Source organism: Lissotriton vulgaris, chromosome 6, assembly GCF_964263255.1.
Source record: "Lissotriton vulgaris chromosome 6, aLisVul1.2, whole genome shotgun sequence".
Lineage (NCBI taxonomy): Eukaryota > Metazoa > Chordata > Amphibia > Caudata > Salamandridae > Lissotriton > Lissotriton vulgaris.
Window position 1 is genome coordinate 1,364,842,393 of NC_141694.1, and position 26,826 is coordinate 1,364,869,218.

The 26,826-nt window shown below is 42.4% G+C and overlaps 1 protein-coding gene across 1 annotated transcript in view; it reads left to right on the forward strand.

Annotated features, from left to right (window-relative positions):
- The window catches only part of LOC147708882 (uncharacterized), a 129,678-nt gene that overhangs the window by 93,221 nt on the left and 9,631 nt on the right, over positions 1-26,826 (forward strand). The window contains exon 3 of the mRNA XM_086925795.1: positions 7,522-7,583. Within this exon, the coding sequence (XP_086781921.1) occupies positions 7,522-7,583 (62 nt within the window). The remainder of the gene's footprint in view (positions 1-7,521; positions 7,584-26,826) is intronic.

Below are 26,826 nucleotides of genomic sequence, written 5' to 3' on the forward strand. Positions count from 1 at the left end.
TAAATTGATGTGCTCTCCTAAAAATAGGCAGACTGCACCACCAGGTGGTTGACTGTCATCAAAAATGTACCAGTGTTAGGAATGAGTTGCAGTGCACTGGAAACCACAGACATAAGTTAAGCCCTGGCTGCGTATGACCACCACCCTCGTGTGTACATTGGCGAAGTGCAGCTGGAAAGCACAGACTACTTTTTTCATTTATTTATAGGATTCACGAATCCTGAACCCCAGGACGGTCTACAACACCCAAGGATTGTGATTTGCAAATTAACAGTAGGGTTTGCAATTCATGTGATAACAAAAACAAATTTTAAATGTTTATTTAATTGCTGGGAAGGTCCCCTTGGTCCTGCCCACGTGGAACTGGGAATCTGGGTGTCCTCGCCCTCCCCACTTATACCCATGTCTTTTATATTTCCCATCACGGTGCTTAGTGCACCATGAAATACAACAGAAACATGTTTCTTTGCCTGCTAGTCAATCAGGGAGCATACTATTTGTTATCCAAAATGGAAGACTGGGGGAAAATCCCCCTTGTCCAATGGTGTGCTTTTATTTAAAAAAATAATTTAAATCTTAAATCCTCCATGGATTCACAAATATGCGGAAAACGGGCTGCACTTCAAAATAAAACCTGCTTTATTTAAAAAGCAGTCACAGACATGGTGGTCTGCTGACCCCAGTAGGCCACCATCTCTGTGAGTGCAAGGCATTCTCAATGGGTCGCAAATTGCGACTTGCCTTATGGATATTAACGATGCAGGTCTCTCGCGACCCATTTATCCTTTTCTGGCATATTGATTTATCGCCCCCCCAGGCAGCGACGTGGCATTCAGAGAGGCACTCTAAGACGCTATTAGCACGCTGGCTGTAGGGTGTGCCAATTTCTCTATTCTCGGGGATTTGAATCTCCATTTTGACAATCTGACCGCGCCTGCCGTGAGTAGCACTTTGGCCGATCTTGAGGCCTTTCAATTTTCTCAACTGATCACGTATCCCACACATGTAGGTGGACATACTCTGAACCCCTTCTTTACGAATCTCGCAGAGGCAAGGGTCTCAACCCCTTCCCCCTGGCCTGGACAGATCATTTCTTGGTGACGATCCAGTGCCCACTGTTTGAGCACCCTCTTAAACCCACGGTCCGAGTTGTCCCCAGACGACATTGGAATAAACTAAAACTTGAGGATTTTCATTGCCTTTTGTCTGAGGACCTGTTGGGCCCGTTAGACACTGTGGAAACGGGCTATGACCACTTCTGTGAATGGGTCACCTGGGCCCTTGATTCCCTTATTCCGGTGGCTTTGAGCAAATGTGGATCAAGGGACCCCAGTCCTTGGTATGATGGATCTTTGCGTGCGCTTAAAAGTACGTGTAGACGCGCTAAGAGAGAATGGCGGAAAACTTATGACACCAGTAAAAAAGCCCTGTATCTGGCCACCATCAAATCCTACCATCGCGCTGTCTGTAGAGCTCGTGCGGCATTCTATGCTCTTGAATTCCGCAACAGCACTAATCCTTCTAAAACCATCTTTAATTCTCTCAAAGATCTGGTGGCAAAAAAGGCCTCTGTGAATGAAACTTGTTCCACTTCACATTGTGAAACCTTGGCGGCCTTTTTTCTTGAAAAAGTCCAAGCCATCTATCGAGCCTGTAGAGCTCGTGCGGCATTCTATGCTCTTGAATTCCGCAACAGCACTAATCTTTCTAAAACCATCTTTAAGGCTCTCAAAGATCTGGTGGCAAAAAAGTACTCTGTGAATGAAACTTGTTCCACTTCACATTGCGAAACCTTGGCGGCCTTTTTTCTTGAAAAAGTCCAAGCCATCTATCGAGCCTTTCCCACGGCTATGCCCTATGGCGGAGGGCTTCTTAGCCCTCCAGTGCAGGATGTCTTACACTCTCTTCCCTGCCTACCACCTGAAAGCTTCAAGAAACTGGCTCAGCAAGTTAAGTCTGGGTCTCCGGCTGACCCTTTAAGACCGGCTTTGTTTAGAGACCCGGCATCTCTCGACCTTTTTCCGGTCTGTTCCTTGATTAATATCTCGCTTGCATCAGGTGTGGTTCCCGCCAAGTGGAAACAGGCAGTGGTTATGCCCATCCTGAAGAAGCCGTCTCTGGACTCTTGTAAACCTGAGAACTATCGTCCGATATCGCTTCTTCCGTGGCCGGCAAAAGTAGCGGAGGCGTATGTGAACATTGCTCTCTCAGACCATCTTACGCGGGCCAACATCTTGGACGCCACGCAGAATTGATTCCGAGCTGGGCACAGCACGGAGACAGCCCTCCTCTTCATGGTGGAACACCTGCGCACTGTGCTAGATTCGGGTCAAACGGCGGCGCTTGTTTTATTAGATCTTAGCGCCGCCTTTGACACCGTCTCGCACAGGATTCTTCTGCAGCGCCTGGAGGAAGCTGGCGTCATTGGTCCTGCTCTTCAGTGGTTCCGCTCTTTTCTTGCTGATCGATCTTTTTGCGTGGCCGTTCCGCCCCACCAGTCAAAATCTTACCCTCTGGATCTTGGGGTCCCTCAGGGATCTTCGCTGAGCCCCACGTTGTTCAATCTCTACGTGAGGCGGCTGGCTGATGTTGACAAGCAGTGGAGTATGACTATGGTGTCATACGCTGACGACACTCATCTGGCGGTCACGCTCAGCGGAGATTCTTGTTTGGATGCCCCAAGATTCCAGAATGGACTTCGGGCGGTTGCCAGCGGGATGAACTCCAACTGTCTCCAGTTGAACGCAAAAAAGATAGAAATCATGATCATCGGCAAGCAAGCGGAACTCTGGCGCGATATTTGGTGGCCTTCAGAGCTTGGTCCCACCCCGACCCCGGTTTCGGAGATAAAAAACCTCGGGTGTGGTTAGATCCTGCCCTTAGCTTTGTCTGCCACAGAAAGAGAACTGCTGCATACTGTTTCGGTATCCTGCGTGGCTTAAGACCTGTGTTAAAAAATTTTGACGCCTCGACCAGGCAGCTTGTGGTGCAGGCGGCGGTGATTTCTCGGCTCGACTATGCCAGCTCCCTCTTGGTAGGGATAAACCAGGCCGAAATCACTCGTCTACAATGTGTGCAAAACGCGGCCGCTAGAGCAGTCGTGGACCTACCCAGGTTCTGCTCCGCTGCCAACACTTTGCGCTCTCTTCATTGGCTGCCGATTAAGCAGAGGATTCAATTTAAAGTGCTCTGTCTGTCCCACAAGATCCTCAAGGGCTCCCCTGCCCAGATTCTTTTGAATCTCTTGTCTCCCTATGTTCCGGCCCGCCCTCTACGTTCGTCGGACCTTGAACTTGCAGTAGTCCCCCGGTTCAAGCGTAACCGTGCTGGCGGCCGCTCATTTCGAGTACGTGCTGCGGCCCTGTGGAATTCCCTTCCTTTAAAGATTCGTGCCCTTGATGATCTCTTCTCATTTCGTAGGGCCGTTTAAGACCTTCCTATTTCCTTAAATCGCTTTACCTTCTAGTTTGCCACCTTTTTAAGCTGTGTTATGTTGTTACCTTGTCAGGCGCCAGGACGCTCCTTTGCTGGAGCAGCTGTGCGCGTAATAAATGTTCATAACATAACATAACATAACATAACATTTGGAATCGCAAACAGTGTAAAAAAAACTGTTGTACAAAGCGGTTTGCAATTTCCTCATGACGAATCGCAAAAAATTGGTTATTAGGTAATTGCACACGGAAGTCTATGTACATCTGGCTCTAGGGTCCTGGAAGCAGAAATGTATAGTGAGATGTAACACTTTTTACTACAAATAAATACACGTTGAACCACTGGCAGTTTTGTATGTGCACATAAGATGTTTCAGAAGGAACCCTGTGAAGCATTTTGAGTGCCATAAATGAGAGGAGTGTTGCGCCTGGGACACCCACCATCCCTGGTAGGAGGATGACACAGGAGTGTGAGGAAAGGGACAGCTGCCCTTGGCAAACATAGTGTCAGCGTAGTTATAGTTGAGTCATAGTTTCCATAGGAAGTGCATTTTCTGTTTTTCTAAACTTTGATGGCATTCAATTTATCTGTGCAAAACAACACCCCAAAAATGTCATCCACATTAGGTCTTCCATAGCAAGTTTTCTACAACTCCATCAAGCGGTGGCCAAGAAAAAGTGCGGAATTGCAAACGTTCGATTTTCCATAGGCAGCTTTGCTTTTTCATAGAGAAAACCATCTGAAACGAATTATACAAAATTTAGCAGGAAGTTAGAACCTTACTCAAGGAAGTGCCCTTTTTGGTTTGGTGAAAATTGGTTCAGTAGTTTGAGACATTTGCTTATAAAGAGAGACTTGGCTATGAAGAAGTTAAAGCAAACATTTTTTAAAGATATCTAAGTACGCAAATCTTTCAAAATGTTCTGATTGGCTCCACAATATTGAAAGAAAATGTTGCCGCAGCCATTACAGGACTCACAAACTTGGTCCCAAAATCCCGGAAAAATATTTGAAAGGACACATAAGAGGCTTTCTCGTGTGGGTTCGTGGATAATTCCTATATTTGAGGATCCTTCACAGATTCTAGAATACAAAAATATATTTCAAAAAAAGGAAGATGACTCCGGCCGTTGACCAGACCCTGCTGCCGACCCTGTTGCTCAGGCTTTTCGCAGCAGGTGTTGGACGCCCGCAGAGGGTTTAGTGCAGGGCCTGGTCGGAGGCCAGGCCTTGTGGCCAAATCCTCTGTGCATGGTCAGAGGCCAGGCCTTGTGGCCAAATCCTCTGTGCATGATTGAAATCCATGTACACTAAGGGATCCACACCTGGGGGAGGATGGGTGAAAGGAGCAGTCTCTGTACAAAAATCAGCTATGCACACCAAAGGCATGCATAGTGGGTGTTGGCTGCTACCCGAGGTCTTATCAGCCCTGAAGGATTGTATGAGTGCTTGGCTAGAAGCCAGGCCAAGTGGCCACTCCCTGCTGTGTACAGTCAAAGACCTGTGCACAGGGGGTTGGATGCATCCTCCACTTTTTTCATAAATTAAGGCAAAGCAGTTGGCCATCCTTACATTGCTCACCTATGAGACACTCTATTCCTACCCTATTCACCAGTTGAAGGGGTTTTACCCTTCTGTTTCTTGTGCTATAATTCAATAGGCGGGAAAGTGTACGGCTAACAGGGATAGAGCTGGATAGGGTATTCACAGCCAGACTACATTTTAGATGTTTTGACTCCGTAAGAGTGGATTTAATATGTGAGCTTCAAAAGGAAGATGATGAACCTAAACACAGGTAGTACTTCTTGGAGGTAGGAATGGTTGAGAACCTCAAACCAGAGGAACGTTCCAACCAGAAGATCAATGACTCGTACTAGAGTCACAAGCAGTGAATGTAGTCACTTTAAGTTAGGGATAGGCTCCGAATGAGAAATATATGGGGTCACTTTAAGTTAGGGATAAGCTCCGAATGAGAAATATTTGGGGGCAGATTTACAAATATTTCTCTCCTAGCAATGGGGCACTATGTGCTGCGAGCACCAATGCGGATACCAAGGCGCCATGCTGCAAGGGTTCCTGCTTTACAGGTTTAATTTTCTATGTGCTGGAAGGGATACTCTCGTGCAAAAAAAAAACGATCCTATGAATCAATTTAGTCGCTTGATGCATCATACTTGATGCAGAATGCATCACACATAGAAAGAGAAAGTAACGAGGAGCAATAAAGATATTTCTCCTCTCCATGCCTTGCTGTTGTACACACCATTTTGGTGCAATCCCAGGTTTACTGCATTTAGTAAATCTAGGGTTACGTCAAATTCTGTGTGAATTTGACAGAGTCCTAGATGGGAATGCCCCTACCTCACTCATGGAATGCCTACCACAATGAAATATAATGCACCACAGTACAATTCGCTCTGTTGCATTACAATTCTTTACAAAGACAAGAAAGGCTGGGTTAATAGACCATTACGTGGCAGTATAAACCACATTTCAGGAGTTCGGTGCCTTGCGATGAATTGCCTTTTAGAAGGGCAATGCAGGTCCTTAGTAAATCTTCCCCAAGTGTCCAGAATTTGACCTGTTCTTGTATATGGTAACTGTCGAATACCTCCAATCTAGGAATTAAACTACATTTCAGCTTCATAAGCTTCCACACTGTTGCATTTTGAATCATTTGCAACCTGCTGATCAACAGTTTGACCAGCCTGCATAGACTGCGTTGCAACAGGTAAGTCTGAAGGACAAGTCTACATAGGCAATAGATACTCTTTTAGAGAATGTGAAACATGTTAACATTGCTTTTAGGTATTTGGTATAAGTAATGACAGATGAGGGTCATTTGTAAATTGTAATATACTGAATATGCTGGACAAACTAAAAAAGCCACAACTACAGCTTTCTTGAAGGCACATAGTAAAGAAACTGTATGTTTCGAAGGGCCAATAAGGTCATACAAGTCTTTTCCAATCATAGTTTCATTACCTTGGCGTGTTAAATTTCTAAGATGACTAAGATGACCTCAGAGTGGCTATTAGCATTCATATGCCTGTAAGAGTCAACACGAAAAATATAATAGTATGAATTGAAATGCAGATGTGACATTCTAATCACTGACCTATCTTGTAGGTTACAGTAACCCTATCAGACATCGATTGTGCTGATGTTTTGCCTGCATGGCTTTGAAGGCTGCAGTGGACTGCCTTTACTCTTAAATGGACTTTACTCATAGAAAAGTGGATAGGACTGAATTATTTTTTATATAACCGTGTTTCAACCTGCACTTTAATGGTCGGCAGACTTTGCACATTGTCTTCTATTACTCCCTGTGACATTAGCTCTCTGTACACGGATCTTACTCTGAGACACCGGGGTTTGATTCTTGGACTCTGATGATGTTTAATGATTGGTTGACTATGATGCCTATTACTTTTCATGAGTTCCCTGCAGATACGCATTTGGTACATGTTCATTGCCCATATTTCCCAGCACCATACTGGCGGCTTTCTATTATGTAAATTCAGATAATCATTGGAGTGGGACTGTCCCTACCCAAACCCCCCACCCCCAGCCTCCAAACTCATTGCAATGCATGAACACCTGTTGGAGTATTCTATTTTGGCAACCAGATCTCATTCTTAAATTAACTCAGGCATTACATTCATTAACCCCTTCGATGCTGATGACGGCCCCCAGCCGTCATGCACTACGGTGGGCGTGTGCTGATGACGGCTGGGGGCTGTCATAAACCCGCCCACTCGCGCTTCTGCCGCACAGGCGCAGAATCGCGGCCGCGCCCAAGGGGTTAATGTGTGCTCCATTTTGTTTGGTGGTTAATTTGTGGTGGTGGTTGATGGTGGGCATACCCAGCATTTATTACTGGAGACTGAGGCTCTGTCACCTTTTGCACTGTCCCGGACTCAGTCTGAGCAGCGAAAACAGCAGATCAGTGTTTTTTTTTTAAATTTGCAATAGGCATCAAAAATAGAGGAAAGACCACAAATATAGTGATCAGTGTACTGGTAGCCCTTCTTCTATTTTCATGTTTCACCATAGAAACTGTTTCTCTCTCTCCCTCTCTTACAGCCAGGTGAGCAGCATACAGAGGAGGTTGGAGGCTCCAGGGCATTATGGAAATGTTGCAGCAGGTAAGTCCCGCCTCCCTACCGGCACACACCATCCCCTCAGGAAAGTTTTTAGGGTAATCGTTTATTAGAGGCAATGGTCAGTCATCTGATTTCAAGGTTGCTTTTCAGCTCTGTAACTATGTTATGCATGCAGTGCTACCGAATAATAGGGATGGGCATTGAAGCCCCCATAAAGGACAACAGTTGCTTTTCACCTCGTGCTGCCTACGTCACTAAAGGATGGAGTTCACAAAGGAGGGTGTTGCACAGAGTTCTCTCGCATCCGATTTATATTATTACACATTAAGCAGTAATGGTGGGTTTTTTATGTCATCTACTGCTGTCTTTTGTCTGCCCGTCGGTGATCAGATGTAGCTGCTGGCTTACTTTTAGTATAGTAGTCTATACAACATATCTGCCATTTGTAATATCTGCTGATAACAGGAGTATTATTCAAATTAATGGCACTCAATTTACCATCCTCAGAAGGATGGAGGTTGAGCTGGACATGTCAGGAATTGACCTCATGAAACTTCGAGCGATCAGAATAGGTGCTGAATTAAATAAAGTGAGAGAAATGTTACTTTGGGGGCTTGCCTTGTCACAAGTTTGAGTGATTCATGCCCTAAATAGCTGAAGAACTGGAGCAGCAGTTTTTTTTTTACCAATATAGAGAGTTGAAAATATTTTTTTTACATTGGAACTTTATAGGGATATGGTGCTGTTCCCTGGAATATATCATCCTTTGCTCACAACTCGACAGTGGCTGTACAGCACACCGAAACACACCACAATAATATAACACAAAGCAAAATACCAATAAAACAGTCATAATAGAACACAATCCACGCAGTATAGTACAGCAATCCCAAAAAACAATAATGCAGCACAAAACTGCTTCATGACACGATGGTAAAGGATGTTTGAACAAAAAAGGACACATAATAGCACCGGCAAAAAATGGTTTGTGATCTGACCCTTGATGGTGGTGTTGGGTGTTTAACCTGCTGAGCCATCTTGTTGGCCAGTCTAGAAATTAGAAAAAATACTCTGGGATCCCATTCACTGGGGATTAAGTTGTGGAAGCAGAAATGAGCTGGAGTCAAGAGCAATAGTGGCTTGCACAGGTAAGAGCAATGGGGCGAGGCAGGGTGGGAGGTGGTGGAAGTTGACAGACGACGGGATAAGTAATGTTAAATAAATAAACAGCGTAAGGTAAGTGGTTTCATTTATTTAACATTACTTATCTCGTCGTCCGATACCACCCCCCACCCCTCCCCGCCGTCTCACCACTCTTACCTGTGCGAGCCGCTACTAGTCGTGAGGGGTGGAGTCATGAGAAGCTGAATCTGACAATCAACTTATGTGGAGAAGTGTGGCTCAATGGTTAGAGGAGGCATACCCGGAAGCTGAGGTCAGACCCGGGACCAGGGTTCAATTCCCGACGCGGCAGGGTCTGAGCCCAAGTGTCCACGGGCTCGATAATTCTCACTTCGGTGCCTACTCGAATCACGGGTTCACACTCTGCAACTCTAGGCAATAGCTTGCTTAATCTCCACTACAGCCCCCCGCGGCGGGATGCCTGGCTTTCACCTTGGGGATGCCCAGTATGGGTTATCTCACAGGGAAAAGCCAGGACGGGTTCCCAATGCAAGCGCCGGGACACCCCGTTGGGGTAGCCGTGCGCTATATAAGATACACTAAAAAAATTTTTTTAAAACGTACACATTTATTTCTTATAAAATCTTGTCCCAAAAATGGACAACAACGGCAAATGTGACAGCATATCTGGTCTGTCTTACTTAATTACTCCCAATCAGGCTGCATTTTAAAATCCCCTTGGGGTTAAGGTGCCTGCTGCAGATATCTTTAGTGTACACGTTCATTTCCAGGGTATAAAGATGGTAAGATAACCATGGTGATTAAAGCACATGCTGAAAAAGATCTGTGTGAAGTTTAGTCACAGGTTAGACTTATCATAAAATAGCAGAGGAGTTATGTGTTTCCTGCTAAGCATAACATGTAACATGCAGGTCAATGGTACGTATTTTATGTAGATAGCTTAGTGGGTTATTGACATTGTTACAGAGATCCTTTTGCTTCCGGCATTTCAGTAGCAACAATCCTAATATAGCTCTGTGAGATATGACCTGGCATGCAAACTACAATTCATAATTTTAAAACCTTGTTTTTCCTCTATCTTTCATTATTCTAAAGTTATTAAAACGAAATCCTTTGGATCGTACTTAAGACTTGCTAGTACAGACAACCCCAACCACTGTATTCTGCAGAACCTACATGTAGGTATGTCTCTGAAAGCAAAGCCGACAAGATTCGTGCACTGCCAAATGTCTGCAAATTACACTGGGAGAAAGTCAGCATATTTCATTGGGGTCGACCTGCATCTGGCTCAATAATATCTGCTGGATGTGGGGATGGGGCTAGATTCTTTTTATTTCCTTACTGTTTTCGACCATCTCTTGCATGTGCTTTGATACAGGTGAATACAGGTGAATGCATTCAGACTCCACCACACATAGAGTGACAACTTTTTGATGGCTATGGCCACATAACTCGCCCCAGTACAAGTGTTGTCAATGCTGCTCAAGTTTTCACTTAGTGGTAGCATGTTTCTATTCAGATGACCTATTGGCTAGCTCATTAGATGTTTATCCTTTGGATGAGGTTTTTTTGTCCCTGCATGGCACCATACTCACTATCACAGTGGCACAGGATGTTTGGAGTGCTGCTGGGGTTGCTAAGATAGGGGCATATGCCCAGTGGAGAAGTGCTGTATGGCTAGATTGGACACATTAGTAAGCGATCATGTATTTTAAGAAGTTCTTTGCAATGACATAGAGTAAGTTGAATAGATCATAAAGAAAACAATTTAATGAATGCTTCCTTCAAAGCATACATTACAATAACACTGACTTGTTGAAGGCCTTATTTAGAGGTGTTATGATCTTAGTTGTGAGATGAGTCATCGTGGTGGATTCAAACTTTAGGGCAGATGTCTCAAACCTTTACTGTAATCAGAGCTACTTAAGTTCAATGAAAATAAACCCAATCTGCTAATAGTTTTAGAATTGTGATAGTGACCACATCAGGTACGATTAAATTAATGGGTACCCTGTGCAAGATTGCCAGCAGTGATCACCTCAGTTCAGCAGGCAACATTGCCAGTACTAACGTAGAAACGTTTTGTCCATCCAGGTGCAATTCCTCTACATAGGCAATACATAACAATGCAATGCCCCTGACACCATGGTAATAATATTAATATGAAACCTTACCAATGCCCCAATGCCACATATGATATAACTGAAATATCAGCTTTAAATATATTTTGAAAATGTAACCATCTTGTCCAAACATCAGCCTTTGAGTTTTGATAATGCACATATTTTCAAATAAACGTGTTTCAATTTAATTACTGGAAGATCAAATGTAACTATATATATCTCCTTCTCACCCACCCTCAGTACATTTTTGCTTTATGAATATGGAGAAAAAAGCACAATCCAGTGAGGTGATTACTTCAACTATTACAGGTATGCAGTATACAACTTTGGAGATGAACATACACATTATGGAGTGATTCACAAACTGCACTTTGTATCATGTTTTGTAGTAGTACAAAATGTACCACGAATTGCAATCCACACTGTACAGAGTTTTAAGTCTCCTCATTAGCTAAATGTGTGTGCAGAGTTCTTCACCCCTAATGTGGAGTCTCCACACATATAAGTATAGGTTTTAATATTAAATGTGGGAGGGACTGGAGGGAGTGGGTGGGAAAAGAAGCAGGGGGAGGGGATTAAGGAGGTGTATGCAGGATATATAGAGGGTTAGTGAAGGATTTAGAGGGGATTCATCAACACACACACACACCAGAGTAAACCAAATGTAATATTCCCTGGTTGGAGACATGTACCTTACATTATTGTACTCAATTTACACTTAGAGTTTGTGAATACCGAAAAATATTAAAATTACTCCAAAGTGAAAATTATGCAAAAGTGTAAGATATCTTTGTGCTACAGGCCCTGTATATCAATGTTGTTTTCAAAGCTCATATAATGTCATCATTCTGATGTGAAATATCTTTTTATAGGGGTGGCTTCTGTCCACTTCCCTACTTCAGTTTCTATAGAATTATATTTGTATACATCTGCAAAGCAGTGGACACTCTTGTTATCTCTGAATATAACAGATGTGGGACAAAGGCTGTAAGCGCAGTGTCTTTTATTGTTTGTGGCACTTGAGCTTGTTACCTTTGGCTTGACGTCTCATCGTTTCTGCTGCCACTCCTGTGTGTAATGTGCCCTCCCACATGAAGGGGCTGAAGTGAACACTACTTTTGGCACAAAACCACTCACTGCCACCTGTGCTTGCATGGGTCATGAAAAGGAAAAGGGTCGGTTCTTTGCTTTCCCTTTTTCCCTTTCAGTGCACAAACAAGACCCAAGCATGCTACCTAAAGAACTTTCCCAAGCCTTAATTGCCCTGGAAGACAGACAGGAAGGTCAGCCTTTGGCCTCCTTAGCAACACAACACAAACCCATTGAGCCATGCAGCCTGTCAAAGTTATTGTGCTGCAATCAATAGAGGGTCATTTTCCATTGTGGCATCACACAGAGAGCACAGCATAAACCCTGCAGGCAGACTCAGGAAACAGAAAACAAATATGGTTTCCTTCTGCGGAACACTAAACCCCTAAACCTAAAACACAAGCCTGTAGGGCACCGTAGCGCGACCATGCTCATATTTTCCAGCCTGACCATCTACTTGGAGATTTCCATTAAGAGTTAATCCCTTAGTATCCACAAAGACGGACTCTAAGAAGAGGTCGCCTATGGAAAAGACCTATTCACAGCCTGATGCACTTCAGGGTTTAGGTAGAGTGAGCTGCATTGTCTGCTGTTCTTTGAGGGCTCTGTGAGATGGTGGAGGGGTGTTTAGATGGTGGAGGGGTGTTTCTTACCTAGCAAAGCTATAATGTCCGTATGTCTCGATCATTAGTCTTCGTGAGATCCTGAGTTAAGAAAAGGACTTTAGGCCCATTTCTGCTTCCACCGGTAGCAACAATCAAGAGGGATAGCATAGCTCTAAAAGCTTTGTGTCATAAAGGAGTTATAAATACATTGAAATCTTTATCGAATATGATTCCATCCGCGCATACAGTGTTGGACCTTGCTATTGCCTACCCCAAACAGTTTTCTTTCCCAAGCAAGAAACAAATTCATATTAATTTATATCGTAGAATGAGCATTAGGCTTGTGGTAACACACGGCGGCGTGCGCGAAGATCGTTTACAAACAGCACTATACATTATCAGGAATGTGCTCCTTAGAACCGCTATATAATAGATAGGTAATGAAGCATGGATTCCCTTTCTATGAAAGGGAAGAAGGAAAAAAGAAGTCACACTGCTTAGAGAGGGTCGAATAAGGGCGCGCGTCACTTTAAGACTGACTACCAGAGGGGAACTAAAGTCATCAACTCCGCAAGTAACAAATGAAGGCCCAGAGCTGTGGCGCTAATGTGCAAACTTGTGTCTGTCCTCTATGGCTCCATCATTTATTCAGGAGCTAGAAGCAGAAGACGGGGACTCGCATTTGCTTGATACTCAATTATACATTAGTGTACATCACTTGGCAATCTGTTCATATCAATTTAATTGGATTTTAATATTGCCTCTGATCTTGTTGTCCAATTAACAGTAGTGGCTGGCAATAAAGCAGAACCACACACTATGTAACACCTTTGATCCCCGCCATATGGAGCGCCTCCATTGATTACCACATTTCCCGAAAAATTCCCTCTCTCAATATGGGCTGTGATAAATGGGAGAAAAAGCACATCCCCAATGTGATAAAAATTTCACTTCGGCTTGCAACTTCATCTATTTTGTTGACATTCGGCCCTGATTAAGAACAATAAAAAAAAACCATGCCCTGAATATCATATGCAAATAGAACCCTGGGCATGCATCTAATCATGCCACGGGAGCATTGCAGGGGCTGGCTTGGCATCCTCTCAAAGCTATTTTTTTCGCCTTTAAAGCTGCAGCGCGCCGCGGGCCCCCGGCCTCGCCGAGTTAACAGGCGCAGCTGACGCTACCGTTCAGTAAACATCCGGGGCCTCGCGCCCAAGCGCGCCGTCCAAGCGCCTCTTCCCATGACGATGCCGCCATTGTGGCACAGGTGACACCTTAAGACGAGCTACGCCTCCCCTCTCCTAAACTTAGCACTGTTTCCAAGACTTCCGTACTATGCGCTGGTTGGTTGCTAAGAGTGCTCTGGGGACCCAGACGACTAAATGCTGGCACCTCAGAACTACGTCTTATGATCGCGCCTAAACAAACCTTCAGCCCCGTCCTTGAATCTGCTGATTTATTTTTCATTTTTTTTCTTACGATATTAACTGTAAACTAGACATATAATCGTCTACACGTGACCCTGACGGATCGTGGACGCACTACCTTTTAATGTCCTGTTTACTTTTTGGAAGGCAATTAAAGATCACGGCATTGGAGAAGCTCCCAAATGGCGGGTTGATCCCCTGAAGGGAGAACAGGATTCTGTTGTGAAGGATTACATCAACGTTTAGAGAGAGAAGAAACACGTCCCCTGCTTCCAAGAATGGTTGTTCGTTTTCATGCCTCAACAGGAAGGTGATGTGAGTGCCCAGACCTGACAGCACTATGAGAGGTTTCGAGATTTTTTATTTTTAGTGGGGAAGAAGGCGCAAACGACAGTTGAAGAGGGCTTACCCATGAAGCCAAAAGCTGTTGTATGATTAAAACGATGCAAAATATTATTATTATGTTATCAATTTACGTTTTTATGGCACTATAAAAGGCGCTTCAGGCCCTTGCATTTAAAGCACATAACAGAATTTGGTACAAAACACAAGACGGACAGTTGCAAAACCACTACGATAAAGTATGTGTCACTGAAAAAACACCAACTCTTAAAGTGAGAGCAGCTGAGATGACGTAATGAAATAGGGATATAGTTTTATCGTTTGGTACCATTTTCAACAATATAAGCATTTCACTATATGAAGAATATGTTGCATTTCAGTAACATTTATATAGTGCTTTCTACTCCTGGGGACGCACCGCAGCACTTTGCGAATGGTTAAAAAAAACACTCAGTGGGTACCTATAATGTGACTAAAGGCTTTCCAAGGGGTGTTGGTACAGTGACAGGATCCTTAAAATTACCCATAACACCTTTTGCCACTAAGCACCCCTGAACTCACTCTATCTATCTATCTATCTATCTATCTACCTACCTACCTACCTACCTACCTACCTATCCATACATCCATCCATCCATCCATGGGGTGGCTCCGTTGTAATGGCGAGGGATCGTTTCCCCACTGCCGGCAGATGATAAATAAAACAATAATAAAACATTGTTATTATTTTTTTATTTATCTCTGTCTGTGCTGCATACATGGGAGTGGTAGGGGCCGGGCCATGCCAGGGAGGGGTAGTGTGCACTTATAAGTGTGCATGTCAGTTTGGCCGGCTATCTTTGACAGGCCAAACTGACATTCGCACTAATGTTTCTCCAACCTGGCTGTGGGGTTGGAGAAACGCTACAGGCTCTGAGTCTGAGTGGCAAACGAGGCTGCTCCGACCAGTCGTGGTGCTGCCCTCATGCTATGAAAGCAGTGTCTAGATTGGATGGGGAGCCTGTGCTTTCAGGCCCATCCATTTCCGGAGGGGAAGAGGAGAAGGAAAAACGAGGCAGTATGAGCAGAGCAGCAGGTAAGCAATTGTTTTAAATTTTTTTTATTTCCCGACACCTCCTCACACCGCCCTTCCAGTTTCAACTGGCAACAGATATCTATCTATCTATCTATCCATCTATCCATCTATCCATCTATCTATCCATCTATCCATCTATCTATCTATCTATCCATCTATCTATCCATCTATCTATCCATCTATCCATCTATCTATCCATCTATCTATCCATCTATCTATCCATCTATCTATCCATCTATCTATCCATCTATCTATCCATCTATCTATCTATCCATCTATCTATCTATCTATCTATCTATCTATCTATCTATCTATCTATCTATCTATCTATCTATCTATCTACCTACCTACCTACCTACCATATATATGGGGAGAGGAGTAGGCCTAACCGCTAGAGCGGTCAACCTCAAATCTGGGGAAATGGGTTCGATTCTCTCCAATGACACTGAACATCCTGTGATTCTGGGCAAATCACTTAATCTCTCCGTGCCCAACAAAAATTAATGTGTGTCCTCCTGTAACGTAACTGGTGCTCTGTAAAGCGCTCTGATACCTGATTCGGGTCAAGTTTGTAACTCTGCAAAAAAAAAAAATATATATATATATATATATATACTTATCTTACCAATACATACCATGTATGGTAAAGGCACAATAACTTACCTGCGTGGTAAAGGCATGCACTGTTAAGGCATTGCTTGGTAAAAACGACATAGTATAGAGGCCGTTTCCCACATACCTCGTAATGAGGGCCTATCCCTTAAACAAAGCTCCTCAAAAAGAGTGTTCTTTAAATGTACCACAGGGTGACTCATAATTGTTCAGGGTTTGGCCGGCATTTGTGAGTGTCTGGAGTTCACATCAATGCCAAGCCGATACCTCCATCATGTGATGCCTGCATCACGGAAGCCTTTCAGTGAGGTAACCTTCAGGGTGTACTTCAGGACCATGACAGCACAGTGCTGACATCACACTTTGTTTACCTGCATAATTGTCAATGCTTACGAAAGAGTAAATTACTCCATATGTTACAGCAGGTGTTAGCATAGAATATAGAATCACGAGCATCGAAGGGACCGAATATCATTTCAACAATATTTGGGGACAAAATATCGAAAGGTACGTTTGTGTACATTTTCTATACCTAACTCTACATCTATGTACCTTGATGATATACATATCTTCACGTGGAGACAAGAATAGTAAATCCTTACCACACTCAGTGCACTTACCTTCTGATGTTTTGTCTCTCAATCTTCTTGTAACGATATTCTGTCCCGTCGCTATTCGGTATTCGATATTCTCAGCCACAATCTTACAGGAGAATATGTCTTTCTTTGTTTGGTAAGTAAGGGTTCTGTGGTGATATTTTGAAGGCATTTTTAATAGCAAAACGAGTTTTCGAAGCTTATAGGACACAGCGAATCATATGAGTTGACCTTTAAAACTAAGGCCCTGTGCCAAGTCTTACCAGCCACCCATGCACAATGTGCATTTTGGCAGCACAGCCCAGCCGAGAAAAATGAGTATCTGTCAAGTCCCCTCGATCCTAATAGTTTTTGTATGCAAAGAAAGATAAGACTATCCATTACCCATGGCATGAATTATTTCTTGACCATTAGCAGTTTTTCTGCATCATAACTGCTCTTCGGGCATATTAAATCAGTGCGAAGGAAGAACAACGCCAGGACATCTGGGGCTGCCAGATAATTCAGCTAATTTCTATTCCCTTGAACCAAGAGGTGTTAATTTGGAATCACAACAGCACAGTCTGAAGAATGCTAAAACGTCATTTGAATGATTAATGCAATCAGGGGAATTGGGGGACCTTTGTTTACGCCTCCATTTTGACACGGCGCAGCCACAACTCGAGCTGCGCGTTTTCCAAAAGTTAAGGCCAAGTTTGCTCATTCTAGCCACATGCTCGGAGCTGTGGGGTTTGGGGACCGAGGGCGACCCAGAAGGCCAGGGACGAGTGAGCGGGGTTATTTCTGTTCACATCATGGCTGCGGCGTAGAAAACAGATGAAATTGTTTGTGATGTGCTGAGCTGCGGCCTCCTGGGTGAGGCAGTCTTGGGAAGATGCAAGCTGGCAGCGTTAAGGAAAACAGGAAACATTTGCGGTGTCAGTTTTAAGTGAAATCTCTGCGCTTCTCAAGATGAGTGAAAGATGTTAGACATATTGTTATAGAGCAGATGGGCTGCCGAATTGCGGCACTGTCCCTCACAACGGTGGTGGGAAACCACACCATTGTTAACATCGTCAAGTAGAAATGCAAAATGTAATTATTTTCTGATGTAAAATTGTTGACCTGTCTCATGGGACATGTCATTTAATCAGGCAGGTGGCCAAGATCGCATAAGCTGCCAGGGAAGTTTTAATTTTCACCTATTTGGACCCATAGAGCATATTTTAGGGGTATGTGTAATGTGGGCCATTAACTTTCACAGTGGACAGCTACACGAACCAACGTTTGCATTTATATGTGTATCAATATAAGCATCGATTACATCTTAAAACATTATCATGTGCTAAAACAAATGGGGCAAAATAACCTCCCCTTAGACTTGGGTGAGAAAGGATACTTTGGTGCAGATTAGCACCATCCATGCAGTTTTTTTTTTACACAATTGCATGCACTATCCCCATGAGTTAGCCCTGTTCTTAACATGTTTTATTTATTGTTTCAAACCTTGGGGGAGATTTCAGTTGAGTTAGCATTATCAGAGTAATCCATGCCATCAACGACAACACATCCCACCCCTGGGTTCCTTATACAAACCATTCTAGTTATTAATTTTAGCCCTGCTGGTTCAATTGAGGTGACCTAATACTTTAAATCCCAGCATGCATTGCGTTATTAAATGAATACCGAGGACTGGAGACTAGAGTCACGGATAACATCAATTCAACTATTACCTTATGTTGAGCTCATCTGCATCCTGAAACTGATTCATACAACTATTAATTATTTTTGTTGGTGTCTATATATTTCAGTTCGAATCTTTATTTAATCAGGAGAATGTCTCTTCCTTATTCCATTCCTTATTCGTAGTATAAGGCCCATGGGGAGGAGAGGAGCCATGGCTAATGATTAAGGGCCCAATGTACTATATTCCTTCACAAGTCATGGATCTTCATCAACTGATTTGGGAATGGGAATGCAATTTACGATGTGAGCTATGTATGAATGGGTCGTATTGTAAATTGTCCATTTGCAGAGAGTCCCGGGACCACTACCTGTTCCCCTGAGGCCACCTAAACGATTCTCAAAGGGAAGCTGTCCCAGAAGGACAGTTTATCCTTCGGGGTTCATTCACCACCCCAACTCATGGGTTGGGAAATGATCAATGGTTTGCGCAGGGCCGGCTTTAGGATGATGCGACCGGTGCAGCCACACTGGGCACTGATCTGAAAGGAGGGCACTGACCTCTGAGGAGCAGCTGTGTTTAGCAATAATGTAGGATTTAAAGCACCCGCTGCCGAGTTCCTTGTGCATCCAGCTTTCAGGCAGAAATAAAAAATGTCATGATAACTATTGTGATAAATGTTCATGCCAGAGAGAGAGAGATGAGAGTTTTGTCTAGTGGCAGTTTTGACTCTCCATAAAGTAGCGCAGAGGGTTAATATGACTGCTGCAAAGAACAAATCTGTATTTTTTGGTGGATAGCAAAGTGGATTAGCAAAGCCAGCCTTTACCAGCGCTTTAAAACAAGTGACATCCATTTGAGAGAGAGACTATAGAGAGATGAGCGGCACTTTTGTACAGTGACAGTGAGGAAATCCGATCAGAATATCATATGGGGGGGGGGGCTAGGGGGGTTTGGCACCGAAACAGATTGTCCCACTGGGCGCCACCAGCGCCAAAGTCAGTCCTGGGTTCGCGACTGCGGTTGCAGTCATAAACATTGACACAGCCCTTTCCAAAACGTAAATAGGAGGAAGACACAGCTTTTATACCCTTCCTAGTTGTGATTTGGAAAGGGTTGCAAAAGCTCTTTTACGAGTCAGAAAGACTTTTGCGACTTTAGGATATTGTAAAAATAACGTTTATGATTTGTTTAAGTGAAGGATTTTGCAAAACAGAAAGGGCTTTGTACATGTCGCTATTTTGGAATTTGAGAACTTGGGTTCAAATCCTGGTTTAAAACTTTACTTCACTTAAACACTTATGAAAATCTGGTGGAACTCTTTCAGTGTCAATAAAAGTGTGATATACAATTGTGCTGTGTACATTTATAAAAAAAAAAAAACATCTATTTGATTTGCCAAATCAGGAATATTCTTGCAATCTCACCCCGTTTGGATGTACAGCTTTCATTGTGTCAATCTAAGTTTGTGCTAAATAAATGCAAAACATACATACAGAAAACAACAGCCACATGATCCAGATGAAATCACTTGCTAACTGGTGAACTGGAGTTTCCCAGAGGAAACGTGGATTCCATTCACCACGTTTTACGTTTTTTGAGCAGATGATTGAAACAGCCATTTCTATAGAGACTCAAAACGAGCTGCAGTACTTTTCTGACATATCCCTGCCCTTTTAAATACATATATTCAACGCCGAGTTCCGACTGACATAAATATAATCTAAATACAAACATTAGAATTGATTATGCAGTCAGCTCAGTTGTTCACCACAATGTGAATGTTTGCATTCAGTATTGTATTGATTCAAGGTCCTTGTCCATTGCTTTTTTGTGGCACTGCTGGACCCGAGCAGTCTGAAAATATGAAGCTTGAATACCTTTTTTTTCTCAGTCTTATACAGCTTGTGAAACAAAGACCTTGTTTTGTATTGGCTTTAAAGAAGCCCTTTTAATAAGGGCTGGGCTATTTCAGGAACTAAGAAGGGATAAAATCCAACCTTTTGTCTTCACTTTCAGACTAGATGCATTTGAAGGTGCCCCTGGTGAATTTGCTCTGATCTCTTTCGCACTGTTGAGAATGGCGATAGCAGAAGCCTTCCGCGTGCTGCAGCGTATTCTCTTAAAACAAAGGCGTCATTGTGGCGGTGAAAAGGATCTGGCCTCGAGCACCCGCTGCAATCTGGAGAGCAGAAAAACCATGCAATTATGCGAAAAGTAAATTAATGTTTTGCGCTTTATTCAGAGCACCCTCACTTGGATGCTGTGCAGGCTTGAAATGTCTTTGTTAAAAAGCAAACAGGGGTGTGGGGGGGAGTCAAAATGTTGGGTTCCATTTCCTGCACACCAGTCTGGGAACATGGTTGAGGAAATATGGCAGGCAGATTGCTTCTAGATGCCAACGGGATATTCCTATCGTGCAGATATGCAGAAGCCCACACTAGCAGATGGTGAGGGTGAAATCAAGCAAGTACTGCTTGATTTCGTCTGCTGGTGGCACAGAAGAGGCATGGGCAAGTGCCCGACTAAATGTCAGGATAAAAATTGATCATTCATGTAGAAGCTCGAGGTGATCATCTGTATATTTATAAGCGTATTTATTGCCATTGATGACTGATCTTCTTTCTGCAAATTACCAAATGGGGGAAGCCGTCTCAATGCTGTCGTCCAACACTACTTTGATTTGGGATAACATTTGAGCTCTCTGCTACCTTGGCTACTCTCTCTTAACTAGCATCCTAGGTCCATAATGTTGTCAGAATCCTTGATGTACGAACAGGTTGTGCTCTCTGTCAGATTATTCTGCTCTACCTGGATAAACATCCACAACTTCTACTCTCGCTAGATAAAAGTTTAGAAACTTGGTTCTTATTTAAATTTAATTTAGCAATGTTATTTAGTGCAGACACGGCAAGTGGGCACAGGGCACAAAAGCACTTTACAATAAGACCAAAACAAAACAATCACATTGTGCATACAATTACGGGAAACATCCTTTACAATGAAACTTTTACGACGCAAAGCTATTGCAGCGCAGGTTTTACTACGAATACCTTTACAACGCATTACACTGGGGGGCGCTCTAGGATAGGGAATAAGTTTAATTTACTATCCAACACCTTCCCTAGTGTCCACGGGGACTGGAGTTGGAATAGTAAATTAAACTATTCACTATCCAGCACCCCAAAGTGTAATGCGTTGTAAAGGTATGCGTAGTAAAACCTGCGTTGTAACAGCATGCGTTGTAAAAGCATGCGTTATAATGTCATACATCCTACAATTACAGTAGGGCCAAAACAATCGAATCGTAAATACCATATACAGTCTCAAACTGAATAGAGTGTACATTTCAGAGCAGAGAGGACTGGCGGCATTAACCCAAGCGTCTATTGATTTTTTTGAATTCCTCTTTCAAGAATTAAGTTAGAAAGAGGGCAAACAACGTTAACATCTTGCTTCATGTCTTCATGTGGAGATACCATTATCAAACTTTTTAGGAAATTAACAGAACCAAATCAGTGACACATTTCTCTCCATCTACTTAGAGAGAAGATAATAGTTTGGTGATAACTAAAGGACCAAAAAAGATTAGGATCTAGATGAATCAAAAGCCTAGAGCTGCATCAATAATAATTCCTCTAAACCTGCCTACATAATCTTCCGTCCACTCACCGATCTGCTTCAAGAAGTGGAGGCACATAGATGGCAGAACTGAACCCTGAACCCAGGGTACTTCTCAGACCACAGATACGTGGAGTAACAGTAAATCATGTAATCCTGATTTGGCCTGTGACTCCTGGTAGGTTGAATTGGTATTCCTGTGGATCTCATAATGAGGACCAAAAAGATAAGACTAGTGATGTAAGTTATGAAGTACGTACTTCCTCTGTTTCATTTACTTCCAGATCTAGGGGCAGATTTACAAGCCCCTTGCACTGCCGTCGTGCATTTTGCTGCCCCATATTTACAAGAATGCAAAAAGCTAGAGTGTCCATTGCTGCACAAAAACAGTTTCCCCGCAACGCAAGCACCCTCGCACCATGGTGCAAGGGTGCCGGCTTTGGCAGCCAGTTCTGCTCCACCGCAGAGGGAGTACAGGGATTCTTAATATCGTAGATATAACGCATCTCTGTGCTTTGTAAGTAACTCAGTGTGGCGCAGCAAAATGGCTTGTGGCACCGCGCTTAGTCACTTTGTTGTAAATAAGGCCTCTAGTTTATATCTGCCACTTTTATGAACATATGGCATATTATACATCACAGCATACCAATCCAATGCCTAAATTAGAGCATCCTCTCAGCAACATTTTCCATCCCTAAAAATTTTCTAATCATTGTTAGCAAGATCGCTCAGTTAGTTAAGCGAATCCTACTGCTACCTGTGTGTGCCTTAGGTCACAGCTCAAATACTGGCATAGTTAGTTTAGATTCCTTCCTTTTGAAGCCTATACATTGAAGAGCAATTGGGTAAAAGCAAAAGTTCTATTTGCAAGTCATAAAAAAAGTTTTACTCATGTGGAGCATCATTTTTTACAAGATATCAATATTTAAAAATTCAATGTTTGTGACCTTGTATTTGCTAATTCGATTCTGTTACTAGGAAGATTTATTTTCGGATACCCGGTTGGCCAAAATTAATGCTCTAGTCTCTGAAAGAAAAAGCTTTTCACCAAAAATAGAGCAGGCATATAGATGGGAAGTATCTTTAAGTCCTCGCTCTGATCAAGAAGTAACTCAATTGAACTAACCGCTGTCAAATAATTTGATCATGCAATATTTTATTGTATAATTTTCAACAATTTGTTCTTTCTTGTACTTGTTACCACCAAGCAAAGAATTAAACATTGGGTGGGGGGGGTGGATACCAGTGTTCGCTAGAAGAAATTGGGATTTCTGCTTACAGAGCTCTTTCAAAGGGGCATTTTGGGGTTTTGAAACATTTACAAGATATCAATATTTAAACATGCAATATGAATACAATTTTAATATAAGGTACTACATTCAAATTCATGTAAAATTATTTTGCACAAAAAAGTGATTTGAAACGTTTATCTTTTCAGGAGGACAGATGCTCTGTCTAAAATGAATTGTCTGAGATACCCAGGTAGACATATGTTTTGATACTCTTTAAGAGGTGCCTTCTACCTCCCATGTAAACTTGCGAAGGTCTTAATAAAATTCAGAAGTTTGGTTTTGAACAGAATCATTTTTAGTCCATTTTCCTTACAATGTTTAATTTAAAAGCACTATATCATGTGCATGGTTGATGGCAGGAATCTCTTTAAAACAGAGTGTTAGGGAATGACAACTTACTATACTACGTTTTGTGAAAATATAATTGAGATAAATATTAAATAGGGTAATCAAAAATAATGCTAATATCATTAAAACAACAGTAGACTGTGCCTTTATTTAGAGTACCTTCCATATTCACGATCATATTCAGAGCCACGATACAGCCAGTGGTACTATGTCAAGTTCAAAAACCACTTGAGCTCAATCCTGAATCATGTCTCCTGTTTGCCAGTCTTCAAGTTAGGCCAATAAGGATTTTGCAAAAACGTTGCCCTCACTATCAATCATGGCAATAAATTGGTAATTCTGCTTTTCTTCTATTGCCTTTTTATGATGGGGGATTGGAGTGGACCTGACTGAGAACTGGGAGTGTTGGGTTGCCAATATGTAAAGTCTAGTCAAAAAGTTGTTTAATCAGCATAGACCAAAAAGGAAGATTGGTCTCTGAAACATCAGCTGATAGCCCATCTGGGCCCCGAGTGCTGTTCAAAGAACAGATCAGATTCTGGATCACAAACTCAGATTCAGTGAACTGATGCAGTTGAAAAAGGGGTAAGGGCAATAAAGAGTGGGGGACTTAACTAATCGTGAGGTCAGGTCTATTCTTTTATCAGGGCTAACTCCCAGATACTTCACACAGGAGGCTCTGATGTCCTTACTTTTGCACATGGTCAAGAACTTTCCCCATTTATACTTGGGGAACTTTTTTGATAGTCTCTCCTGCTTTTCACTCTGCTCCCTAAATTTATTAAAGGCTCAGACGGTGGCCGAGCTCATTTTCTTGCTTAAAGCACTCCAATGGGAGTAGCTTTAAATGGCCTTGCCACCATTTGTGTCTTCAGCACTTGTACGGCTTTCTAAGCAGCAATCTACATGACTAGTGAATAAACCTTGTTTAAACAGATTGATGTTAAATATTAAAGATATACGTTTTTGCATATATTCATTTTGGGAGGAATTGCGCATAATGTGCATAATGTGTTTGCCAATTTCTTGAAGATTTGAAATATAAGTACCTGACTTGGACGAGTGCCAGCTTAAAAATGCAATAGTTGTCAAAAGCAACTATGTGATGTTTTCCATTAGCTGAAGAAGTTAAGGCTTGTTGTTCATCGCCCTGTTGGTCTTCTATCGTGAGGTGAAAGATTGACCATATCATGTATGATATGACTGCCATTCAGTGTTGAGCTCCTCTTATTGTTTCGGCAGGTCAAACCTGCCAACATTTAATGCGGGAAAAGCATACAGTATTTACCGCATCATGCAGCTTTTGGTGTGACAAACAGCAAAATCCTCAAACTCGTAATAAGTGTTATTGATCAGTCTCAATAAATAACACACCCTGTGTTATTGTTATTTATCAGATGTGATAAATAGCACCTAAACTGGTAATCAGACCGTATGTGTAATTAAGACGTGGTGTTTAAGATACCATTGATCTGTGTAAAGATAGGACCTAGACTAAACTGCCGGTACTTCACCTCAGGCCTCTACCTCTATGAGGTTCTCTAGCAGAGTGAAGGCATTAATCAAAATGTTAACAGGTGTGTTTTTAAAATATTCAATTTGGTTATTTTTTTTTCTTCTTTTTTTATAGTAACAGTTTCATGATCAGGAATCAGTTCAATAGAGGACTTGGCTTGAGTTGAACTGTGTTCATTCAAAAACTTGGTCCAACACACCAAGTTCTGGGCACACTGGTTTCCTGACAGAAACCTAGGCAGCAATACTTTACACAATACAATGCAATGCAATGCAATACAATACAATAAAATACAATGCAGTGCAATACAACACAGTCTCATAGTAATGTATTGTAGTATTTGCAAAGAGTCATCGTGGAATCTGGATTTTTCTAGTACATAAGGCATTCAGGAGGAGTTTTGGTATTAGGAGATTTAGGTAGGAGCTCAGTGGCTAGAGAATTGTCCATCATATGATGATGGCCCTAAATGCTGAGTGTAAATAGATTGCACAGTTGGTTTAAATCACTGAATATGTATTTAATCGTCTGCAAAGCGGTACATCTTTCGACCTTGCTATGAGGAAAGGAGCGAGTTATTAAGGATTTGCCGACAGATAATCTGAGCCCCCACAAACCTTTTCGTCTGAAGGCTAAGCAACAATGACGCCCACACTTCTAAATGATAAAACAAAAGCAGAACACATGCCCTCGAGAGGGATTAAGGCAGGCACAGATGTCTGACAGAAATCATACAATGGTGTGCGAGCACACCCCCATGTTTTTACAAAGGCGAAGAATACACAGTCAACAATTGGACCATCACTTAAATAATATAGTACCATGCCATGTAACCATGGCTACAATTTGTTCCCACAGTATGCAAGTATGGTAAGGGCTGAGCAACAGTCCTCTTCATAGAAAGCATTATGTCCACTGTTCGCTTGATAAACATTGCACACTTCAAAAATATGTATCTACAAAAATCATTTTTGAAGGTCTCTTTAAATTTGGCAAAAACGCATAGTTAGCCCCACTGTCTTCTCTATGTGTTTTAATGTCATCATGTCATATTTATTATTAGGCAAATCACAAGGAGTTTAACATAACATTATTTAACTAATCGTTTAATTGTATGAATCAGTTTTAGCCTTTATGCAGCCTGATCCCCCAATATTTTATTTCTTTCTGCTTAAACTCAGCATTGTGGATTTCATCATGACAACTTTCTACAAGAGCTACTTGAAAAAGTCCACAAAAACGCCAAAAAAGGGAGAAAAAATACATTGCACAGAGAATCGTCAAGTGGGGATAAGAGACAGATCCAGCTTATTTGAGGCTGTCAAGATATATAATGAAATGATAAACTCATAGGCCATACATAAACACGACCAATGTCTTACAGAAAACAGTTTTCTGGTAAATCTGCATCATTATGACATTGCCTTACACTGAAAATAAAGCGGGCATACGCATTCACTGGCTCATAGGTCACTGCAAAATACAGATCAAAGCAATATACCTCACACCTCCACATAACATACTGACCCTTCCACTCATGACGTTTTTCTTCATTTAGATCCCCATCGTGGAATGAAGAGTGATACTTATCGATCTGTAAACCTGTTACGTCACTTGAAGTGGCCCAGCCACCTCCTACGTTGCTAAGCTCAAGTCAGGCAGACACTTACCGTCGCCCAGAAAAGGGTTTTGAAAGCTTGGGATTGCCACTACAGCTACCTATTCTATCAGAGCATGCACGTGATGTGGACCTTCAAACATAAATGCTTTATTGGTAAGTTTCTGAGAGTGCCACAACTGCTCATAACCAATGCAGAAATGGTTATTTAC